This window comes from Rhinopithecus roxellana, chromosome 19, assembly GCF_007565055.1.
Source record: "Rhinopithecus roxellana isolate Shanxi Qingling chromosome 19, ASM756505v1, whole genome shotgun sequence".
NCBI lineage: Eukaryota > Metazoa > Chordata > Mammalia > Primates > Cercopithecidae > Rhinopithecus > Rhinopithecus roxellana.
The window spans coordinates 16,379,329-16,390,040 of record NC_044567.1 but is presented as its reverse complement, the minus strand read 5'-3'; the positions used below and the strand labels follow the sequence as shown (position 1 = coordinate 16,390,040).

The 10,712-nt window shown below is 46.0% G+C and overlaps 1 protein-coding gene across 1 annotated transcript; it reads left to right on the top strand.

Annotated features, from left to right (window-relative positions):
* The first annotated feature begins 784 nt into the window (after positions 1-784).
* Positions 785-5,924, top strand: KRT33A (keratin 33A). The gene is made up of 7 exons (XM_030923873.1): positions 785-1,166; positions 2,174-2,256; positions 2,969-3,119; positions 4,372-4,533; positions 4,625-4,750; positions 4,926-5,146; positions 5,357-5,924. Exons 1-7 carry the CDS (start codon positions 819-821, stop codon positions 5,472-5,474), a joined length of 1,209 nt encoding a protein of 402 aa, XP_030779733.1. The 5' UTR covers positions 785-818; the 3' UTR covers positions 5,475-5,924.
* The last annotated feature ends 4,788 nt before the right edge of the window (positions 5,925-10,712 follow it).

Sequence of the window (10,712 nt, the reverse complement as noted above, 5' to 3'; positions counted from 1 at the left end):
GGAGTAATGGACATCTCAGTTCTGCATGTTTGAAGATCATGTTTGTAAAAAGGATCTAGTTTGTGAAAAGTGTCCACACTACCTTGGGCTTGTGCAGGTTCTTAACAAGTAAGAACTTCTGACCATAGCATTGGTCCTATCTCCCACCCCTCCCAGTGTCTATTACATCACCCTGGATGAAATTGTCCTAGAGGATATCTATTATTTGGTTGATTGACGTCATCATGGATGTGAAAAAGGCCCATCATATCAGGAAAGGTGGCCATCAGGAACTGCCCCAGAAAGGATCTATTCCTCTTTCTGAGAACCATGAATTTGGAATTCAGCACTTGGAAATGTGACCTACCAAAAGACACATGGGCAAGAGCTATGCTTTTCCATTTCACCAAGGAGAGCCAGAGGCGTGCCAAGGAGTTGGGGGCCTCAAGTCAGGAAGCAGAACAGCAATACTGTCTCTTGACCTGCTGCATCCCACTGATGAAGGCCAGGGCTTTCATGAGTTCAGGTCTTTGAAGTCACACCACGAAGCTCTTGCATCATGACACACAGCATGGAAGAGGAGTCCTGACTTAGCGAGAAGCCCAAGTAAAGTCTTTTATGAGGGAAGAGACTCTTCTGAAGAAACACAACAAATGTAGGGAAGGGCTTTTGACAATCACCAAATGAGAAAAAAAAAAAAAAAAAAAAGGGGGGGTTGCCTTACGTGTCCACACCCTCCACAGACGAGGTATAAATGCTCTCTGGAGGAAGGAGACCCACTGCTTTACAACTTGGAGATTTTGGACTCTGTCTTCAGCTGGGCACTCCCTCCCTGCACCATGTCTTACAGTTGTGGCCTGCCCAGCCTGAGCTGCCGCACCAGCTGCTCCTCCCGGCCCTGCGTGCCCCCCAGCTGCCACGGCTGCACCCTACCTGGGGCCTGCAACATCCCCGCCAATGTGGGCAACTGCAACTGGTTCTGCGAGGGCTCCTTCAATGGCAGCGAGAAGGAGACCATGCAGTTCCTGAACGACCGCCTGGCCAGCTACCTGGAGAAGGTGCGTCAGCTGGAGCGGGAAAACGCGGAGCTGGAGAACCTCATCCGGGAGCGGTCGCAGCAGCAGGAGCCCTTGGTGTGCGCCAGCTACCAGTCCTACTTCAAGACCATCGAGGAGCTCCAGCAGAAGGTGGGGAGTGGGCGACACAGTGCCTCCAGTAGGAAGTTGTCGGGAGAGAATCCGAGCTGTGATTGAGAAGCAATGTGAGCTCTTGATGTGAATGGAAAGCTGAAAACTGGCCTTTCCATTTTGTTTTCTTGAGGGCCCATCTCATCTTAGACTTGGGACTGTTAGGTCTAAATATTTGCATAGTGTTAGTCTATGTGGAGGTAGCAGTACTTTGCATAAATGAGCTGTAATTAAAAACTACTTCTGAATGCTTCCATGTGCTTGCCAAGCTCCAGAATGATTACCCTGAGGTGACAGAAAAGGACTGAGTCCAAAGGAAGCTGGGGAAACGGAATCTTTTGTAAAGATTGGGCTGTTTTCTTTCTCCCTCATCTGAGCGTTTTGCCCCTTGGACTGCTGGCTGCCTCTCTCTTCTGGGTTCCTACTTACCCTGACTTCATTGACCTCATCTTCATAACTCTGGGCTTCTCCTGGTGCACAGTGTCCAGTGAGAGCCTAAAATGTTTGTCCAAAACTGTGAAGATTGGAAATTACCTAGGACAAAGTAGTCCCAGTTGTCTGGGACATCTGGGAGCATGTGGCTTCTTCCCTGATCCAGTCCTCTGCAACTGCTAGTTTACCTGTTTGTCTTTTCTGCTTGATTGAAAGTTTCTTGAGGGCAGGATCAAGCGCTTACCAATTTTTGTATCCTCAGCTCCTAGTATCATGCCAGAAACATGGTAGGTGTTTTTCATAAATGTCAACTATTATTATTGTCGGCTTCTCAGTATTGCTCATTAGGATAGAAAAAAGATTATCTACTTATACTTTTTGCATATTTTGGTGTTCTGTTTTTTGAATATAATTTTGGAAGTATTCATTGAGTACCTACTGTATATAGAAAGCATTTAATAAGATAGACAGTGATTTCTCATCCTGATCCTTCCAAGGAAGTGAATTAGGAAGGACTTCCATTGGTGAAAAATTACCAAGTCCTTGCTCATTCTTGAATGTTTTGGGCCTTCCAGATCCTGTGCAGCAAGTCTGAGAATGCCAGGCTTGTGGTGCAGATCGACAATGCCAAGCTGGCCTCAGACGACTTCAGGACCAAGTGAGTGGGCAAGCGGGGTGTTGTTTATTTTTCTTCTCTGGCTGCTCTCCTTCCCTTTAGCCTGTTGTCAACACAAGTTAAACAAACACTGACTGAGCTGTGTTCTAGATGGTTTGCCCAAGATTCACAGAGCCAGTGCACACCATAGTTCAGAGATCCTTTCTCCAGGCCTTAGACTTCCTTTCCTCCTGCTTCTCCTCTGTGAAGTGACATCCCTAGTCGTACTGTGGGTCATTGTAGACGTGTTGGCCCCTGATGTTCTCCTATGCACAGAATCCATTCATGAGAATGATGAATGTGGAAGTATATTATTTTGGAAATCTTACAATTTATTGGCTTTCATCCTAAATCCACTGGCTTTCTTGTTTCTTTTTGTTTTAGAGACAGGCACTTGCTCTGTTACCCAGGCTGGAGGACAGTGGTGCAATCATAGCTCAGTGTAACCTCAGATCCTCAGATACCTGGGCTCAAGCAATCCTCCCACCTTAGCCTCCTGAGTAGCTAGGAATATAGAAGTCTATCCACTGGATCTTTAAACATAAAATTACCAGTGCGTTTTCTTCCAGCTTGATGCTGAAAACCTAAACAAAAGAGATGGCTATAAAAACTACAAACCCTAATTCCTAGTTGCCTGACAAAACCAAAGCAGGGTCAAGGCCAAGCCCATTCCTGCCCAGCCTGTCCCTGACCCTCCTATGATCACAGATATGAGACCTGAGATGTCCCTGCGGCAGCTGGTGGAGTCGGACATCAATGGCCTGCGCAGAATCCTGGATGAGCTGACCCTGTGCAGGTCTGACCTGGAGGCCCAGGTGGAATCCCTGAAGGAGGAGCTGCTGTGCCTCAAGCAGAACCATGAGCAGGTGAGTTCCCTGAAGAGTGATGGGCTCAGACTCGCCAGGGCCTGTTTCATAACCACCACAGGGTCCAGGACAGGCTGTCGGCAGAGGCTCAATTAGCCGAGGAAGTAATTCTGCATACAAAAATGGGTATGTAGAGAAAGAGTAATCTAACAACCTGTAATATGAGATTAGGATTTTTCTGCCAGAGGCAGGAATGAGAGTGAGGAAGTTGGCAAGCCCAGTAACGAGGAAAGTTGAGTAACAAGGAAGCAGCCACAGCCTCTCCTGCACCCTGGTTAGAGTGCACACAGCAGCAATCTTCTATTCCAATTCTCCATTTGTAGCTGGAGAAGCCAGGATGACCTAGGCCCACCAGGCAGAGAGGGCTGAGCTGGAACAAAATGCAACTCTCATTCCTGTCCAGAGCTCTTTCTGCTGTTCAGTATTGCTTGGAAACAGCCTTGAGCAAAATGCTCACTGTTACGGCTAAGTCAGTTGGACAAAAAAGAAGACATGTATTTTATGCAACCTGAAATCCAAGAACAATGTAAATGGTGACAGTTAATATTAATCAGGTGCTTAGTATGTGCCAAACATTGTGCTAAGTGCTTTAACTCTGGAGGCAGTTCTCATTTTAAGATGAAGAAGTCGAGGCTTCAAGAAGCTTCTGGAAGCAATGTATTAAGTGGTAGAGATTAGGTTGAATACAAATTTGTCTGAAATCCACCTAAGCCCAAGGACCAAGCTATGCTCAGCAGGGAAGTAAACAGGTATTTATTGCTTTCAGTAAAATCTATGCTGGTAGAATCAACAAATCACCCTTTAAGTCTCTTCTATGCCAGGTTGGCAGATTTTGAAGTAAGATTCTGTATTTCCTCTTCAGCTAGACTCTGTTCTTTTCATTATCCTTGCTTAAGAGTCAAACATATGAGGCTATATGGTATATTAGCAAAAACACTGAACTGGGCATTTGGGGACCAGAGTTTAAATAATGGCCTACCATGTATCAGCTCTGAGCCCAAATCACTGAATCTCTCTAAATAAGAAGTGGTACATTTAATACAAAGGGCAGAGAGAGGTCATGAGCTTGAAAGTACTTTGTAAAAAGTAGAGTATACAGATTAGTCATTGAATATAGATCCTGGTTAATGAGAGGATCAGAGGGAACAAAGTTTCCTGAAAACTTAAGAATGATCAGAAGTTGAATTGCATTCTCTTAAGGAGAGCACCAAGATTCTTTGTGAAATTTAAACTTTTGCCCTTTCTCAATCAGGAGGTCAACACGCTGCGCTGCCAGCTTGGAGACCGCCTCAACGTAGAGGTGGACGCTGCCCCTGCTGTGGACCTGAACCAGGTCCTGAACGAGACCAGGAGTCAGTATGAGGCCCTGGTGGAAACCAACCGCAGGGAAGTGGAGCAATGGTTCGCCACGCAGGTGGGCATCTAAGCACGTGGCCACTCAGGACCCGAGGTGCCCCAGGGCCCTGGAGGCAGGGTCTGATCCTTTCTCCCCTTGGGTGTTTCAGACCGAGGAGCTGAACAAGCAGGTGGTATCCAGCGCAGAGCAGCTGCAGTCCTACCAGGCGGAGATCATCGAGCTGAGACGCACGGTCAACGCCCTGGAGATTGAGCTGCAGGCCCAGCACAACCTGGTGTGTATTGTTCAGCCCTGCTGGTGAGCGATGGGAAATTGGGAGGCAGAGTCCTGGGGATGCCCTTGGGGACACACGCTCTCCTTAGCTCTTGGAGCTTGTGAGTTCTTTGGAACCCCATGGAGGAACCTTATTAGGAGCAGCTCTCTGACATTCCTGATCTTCCCCACCACAGCGAGACTCTCTGGAAAACACGCTGACGGAGAGCGAGGCCCGCTACAGCTCCCAGCTGTCCCAGGTGCAGAGCCTGATCACCAACGTGGAGTCCCAGCTGGCAGAGATCCGCTGTGACCTGGAGCGGCAGAACCAAGAGTACCAGGTGCTGCTGGACGTGCGTGCCCGGCTGGAGTGTGAGATCAACACGTACCGGAGCCTCCTGGAGAGCGAGGACTGCAAGTCAGTATGGGGGTAGTAATCTTTTCCTTGGGGCATGTGAGGTTGCTGTGGAGATGAATAGTCTTCTTAATGCAAATGAATTTATAATTTCAAGCTTTTGTTTGGAGGCAGTCCAAAGGAGAACGATATTCTTATACAAAGCCCTTTTATTATTTTCCAATCTCTTCAGCTCATTATACTCTAATTTGCTCCAATGATTTCTGCCCACAGGCTCCCCTCCAACCCCTGCGCCACAACAAATGCATGTGACAAGTCCATTGGGCCCTGTATCTCTAATCCCTGTGGCCCACGTGCTCGGTGCGGGCCTTGCAACACTTTTGGGTGCTAGAGGCCCCATGACCAGGAGGAGAAGAAAGGCATCAGTCACACCCCAACTCTACTTCATCCCAACATCTCTAACAGTGAACACACTTTGGAAAGAGGCAGAAACCTTTCTATCAGCCCTGGCTTCCAAGGGTCAGCTCTAGCCTTCCACTGTATTCCCTGGCTTAATTCTTCAGCATAAGGCTGCAAAATCTGTCTTCTGAGTCACATAGAGAGACCTACAGCAGGATCAAGATCAGGTAATATCTATCATCATAAACACGCATTTGCATAACATGTTATACCTGAACAAAACTTACCTAAATGTGATTTAGAGAAAATTCAATTAATTGTGACAAAACTGATGGGCATGCTATGAAACAGAACATAATTGGAGTAAATCTTCCTTGTCACTCTTGGTCTTTGGAGACGCAATAGAAATCCTTTGTTAACCTCCTAATAAACTCTTTTTCAAAAGTTATAATTGTCTGTTTCACTCATTAATTCCAAAATTGGTTGTCTTGTATAAATTTTTAAAATAACCAGTGTTTTTCCATCAGATGAAGGGGTTATTCGCCCCATATATGGTCTGTGATTTCCTTCAATGGAAAGTCTCCCTGAAAGACCATTAACCTGGATTTAGTGTTTGGGAAGAAGGTGGTGGGAAAGAGAATGGCAAATTCATATGAAGGTGTCTTTAGAGATACAGGAACTATTTATTTTGAAACATTAAGTGGAGGGATCTGAAAACATTTGGAGTAAAAAAAACAAAAACTGTACTAAGGTAATGTATATCACCTTAACATATGGTATGTAATCTCATATATGCATAGACATAACCACATATTATATAAGCATATGTACACCACACACACAGGCGTGCTGAAATGTTTAGGTAGAAAGTAGGAAGGAGCAGCAAAGGGTAGAGGAATATAGTGGCCAGGAGGAGTGTGGGGTCTGCTAGGCTGGATGGTAGGGAGATGCCTTTGGTTCACCTTCCTCTCTTCGTGCCTGCCTTGGCACTCAAGGACTCCTTGCGACTTTCTGTATTTCTGTGATGTGGGCCTGGAACTCTATGCTGGAGTTCTCTGCTAAGTTTCTCTGCTCAGCTGCCTGGGGTCCACGTCAGATGATGGAGAACTGTGAGTGGGTTATTTGACGGAAAAGCCTCTTTTGTCCTAGTGAGCCTTGAGCTTTGATCTCACCTGTTCTTATTTATATGCAGTTGGGACCATCGTTTTGTCACATTACTGCCTTCAGGGGCAACCGATTTACCAATGTTTAAAAAAACAAAAACAGCAATCAAGTAAGGAAACCCAAGGCCCAGCCCACAAATGAGATTGAGTCTCGTTTTTCACTTCTCTACTCCTACTTTTCTAAATCAATGATTGAAATGAAGAGATTGAGAATGGGAACTTTTAATAGAGATGAGAATATCCTCAACCTATGAGAACAGGTAGAGAGGGGCAGGAGGTAGAGTGGGGGTTGGAAATTCTCTCCAAAACTTGCAGACCATATATTTAGGTGTGGTGGAGATGTCCAGGGAAAAATATCCAAAACCCTCCATTCAGGGCTGCGGATACCAGAGGACAGCTAAGGAGATCAGCCCTCAACACTTGCTTGTGGCCACCTTCTCGCCTTAAGTGTGGACCAGTCCTCTCTCTTGCATTAGGGCTAACATGGAGAGAATGCTGAGTCTCAAAGATTGATCACTCACTACTCCATTTGTCTTCAGCAGCACAATCCTATAGAATGGAGAATAGAGGATCTGAGAGTCTGGGCTCCTTTTTAGTGGAAGCTCATGTATACAAAACTTTTCTTTATTTGAGTTTGGAAGAGAAGAACCAGTAGAAAAGGTCTTTATCAACTTTAAAAATAAATAACCTGGATAGGATACAGATTTCAATTAAATCAATGTAGAAAGTCACCTCATCATTAATCATGAATGTCTGCTGCTTGCTTGGAAGGAGGAGATAACTAATGGGTTCAGAACGCTCTCTTTCTCTCTTGTATATTTCAGCAACAAAGCAGAGGCAGGAAAAAAAAAAAAAAAGCAAGAATTCTTAAAGGCGAGGTTCTGTTATTCAACCCTGGGCTTTCCCAGGTGCAAGCTTAGTTTCTCTTTTCCACAGGTTCCCAGGTCTGCAGACTCTGAGGTCATTAGCTAGAGCCAGGCCTTCTCAGAAAACACTGCTCTGAGGGGAGAGGCCCATAGCAAGGAAGCAAGGAAACCAGAACCCAGGAAATGTCTCCTAATCCCTGCCCTGCCCCTTCCTGTGAAATAAACCATAATGGCGCTGGGCTATGAGTCATACCCACTAGGAGATGGTGTAGGATGCTGTGATGAGAAGAATTACGGCTTGTTTTGGAGGCAGCATTTTTGGGTCCTGGTTTTGGATATATTGTTGACTGCCCTGACCATCAGAGTCCTCTTTTCGAGAGACCTGGCAGCCTTGTGGGGTTGTGAAGATCCCCCATGTATGGAAGTGCTTTATAAATGGTGCAGCACGGTACCTATGTAAGGCTCAGTATTCTTGTCATTGACACTTTGACCTTGAATATGAATTCCTGGGCTCTTGGGGTCTAAGTTTGATATTGTCTAGTCCCAGTAAAACATTCTACTCAGTCTCCTACAAAGTCTGTTTGCTCCTATTTTTGATAGACATGAACTGAGCTCCTATTGTCTCAGTTTGGAGAGCTTGCCTGAGAGGCAACATTTGCATTGAGACCTGAAAACAGAGAAGAAACAGAGCAGAGGGAAAGAGCTTTCCAGAGAGGGGGACAGCAAGTCAAGGAAGGGAGTGAGGCGGATGCTGCTGAAGGAGGGAGCAAGGCCAGGGCATCTAGAGTGATGAGTAGGGGAGGAGCAATCGGCCTGTATGTGTGGGCAGTGGCCAGGGTACATGGGGGCTCGCCAGTTCTGCGGGGGATCCGATTTCATTTCAAGGGAAGAGGAAAGCCTTGGGAGAGTTAAAAGGATTAATTTGATTGACACTTTTATTAAAAGGAGCGTGTTGGCAGTTGAATGGAAAATAGGTTTACTGAACACTAACGTTTAAAGTTTCGGGGTAGTGGATGACAGTTACAAGTCAGGTATGTCTTTTTTTATGTTTCAAAGAAGAATCACTGACATCTAACGACTGCTCACCTTTCTCATCAAAAACAGGGGAGTCTGGAAGCAGGCACCAAGTCACAAGAATGGCTCCAACTCTAAAAGGTTATGAGGATGACACGGCCTGTCCCTTGTTATTGCAAAATGCACACCAACAACTTGATGAAGTTACGCGCCAGGCAGGTGGGCCCCGGCCCTGCTGGGCTCCTGGCTGAGCCTGCTGCAGGTGTGCAGAGGTAGCGTTCCCTCACCCTCACTTTTTTTTCTTTTTAACATGTAGGGACAAGCACAGGACTGAAATGTAAAGCCTAGGGAATATGTACAGCCTCCCCAGTCAAAGACATATTTACAAAAAAATTCAAACACATGCTCAGCTGCAGGCTGGATGTGATGGTATCTACACAAGATGACTTCCTGCAGCGTCAACGACCCCCACGAGCTAAGGCTTGGGTGTGGCACATGGGAGTGCGTGTGTTTAAAGTTTTAAAAGTGGTTAAAAGGCTCAAAAAGAAAGGCTAGAAACCAAACTCCAGAAAAATCATGCATTTGAAAGTGACTGTTTTAGTTTTCAATCTGGTTTCAGTCTTGTAATCTCTAACTGTATCTCAGCCTGAAGTGTGTTACTAGGCATTTTAAGCCACGGTTTCTTAAACTGAAAATGGGAGACTAATAACCACCTCATTTTCTTTTAAATAAGGGTAGAATGAGATTATGTTGCAAAGGTGCTCAACCCAACTAGATACATCGTAGGTGTCCAGTACATGGAGTTCCTATTCACTTCCTTAGCAGCGCTGCATGCTGACCCCTTTCCTATTGCTCAGGACACGGACTCCACAGCCTTGAGAATCAAAGGTTTTGTTCATTCGAGCCCTTTAGTACCCAGGTGAGAATCTAGTTTCAGGTCCTCTCAAACCGAGGGTTGTAGAAGACAGGCCAGACGGGGCAAGAAACTGAAGAATCTGAGCTCGAGGGCTTAGAATCAGAGAGAAAAGAATTCGGATGTGCCTGCATGCATCTGTGTGGGTCTGTGCACCTATGCTTGTGTGTGTGAGTGCAGGTGTGTGTGTGTGCTGTGTTAGGAGGAAGATGGCTAATTATGATTATGAAACTGGTGGCATTTTCGCTGATTATAACAATCAGAGTTTTCAAATGGAAAGATTAAAGCACAGAACTGGTGGTGTCAAAGTCATAGGAATTTCAGTCACTTTATGGGAACTGATTTCCACTTACGCCTATTTTCTTTTTTCTTTCTTTTTTTTTTTTTGTTGAGACAGAGTCTCGCTTTGTAACCCAGGCTGGCGATATCGGCTTATGGCAAGCTCTGCCTCCAGGTTCATGCCGTTCTCCTGCCTCGGCCTCCCAAGTAGCTGGGACTACAGGCGCCCGCCACCACGCCCGGCTAATTTTTTGTATTTTTAGTAGAGACGGGGTTTCACCATGTTAGCCAGGATGGTCTCGATCTCCTGACCTCGTGATCCACCTGCCTTGGCCTCCCCAAGTGCTGGGATTACAGGCGTGAGCCACCGCGCCCAGCCACTTATGCCTATTTTCTACACAGGAAAGCAACAATTAAGTACATTATTAAAAGCCTGGGTAAAATTTAACCTATTTGCATTTCATTTTAATAATTATTTCAGACCTGCACATGCTGACTTTGTCTTGGTTGGTCATGGAGACTGGCTGGCTGCTGGCCACTGTGAAACATGAGGGTTACCAAGACCCTGAGAGCGGAGACTGTGTGGTCCATTGTCAAAGAGCCAGGGGGACATGGGGAGGGTCAGCATGGGAAGTGACCACAGGCCATGCATGGTAGTGCACAGGTATGACCGTCACAGAGGGATGTGCCTCTAAGAAGGGTGCATTCTGGGGGCAGGGAAAGGACATAGATGAGAGAGTTTCAACCCGTTCTTGATAAATGCTTAATTAGATTGGTTCCCCAAGGCAGTATTTCATGAACTGAAGTGCAGAGACACTTCAGCGGGCTATGAGAGGGAAAATATTCCATGGGTGAGAGATGGAGAGAGGAACATCTGGAATTGTGCAGCTGAGCTTTGGTGAGCTCTGTTTCCCATTTGGATGTCAAGGATTTTAGAAAAGCTGGTGTCTGCCTCACTGCTGTCCATTTAACTGAAGGTTTACACTTGTGCTCTA

Bases quoted from the DNA above. Each gene is read 5' to 3' on its own strand.
- KRT33A (XM_030923873.1), top strand. From the start codon at position 819: ATGTCTTACAGTTGTGGCCTGCCCAGCCTGAGCTGCCGCACCAGCTGC. The intron at 1,167-2,173 runs GTGGGGAGTGGG...TGGGCCTTCCAG, and splicing joins TCGAGGAGCTCCAGCAGAAG to ATCCTGTGCAGCAAGTCTGA. The intron at 5,147-5,356 runs GTCAGTATGGGG...TTCTGCCCACAG, and splicing joins CTGGAGAGCGAGGACTGCAA to GCTCCCCTCCAACCCCTGCG.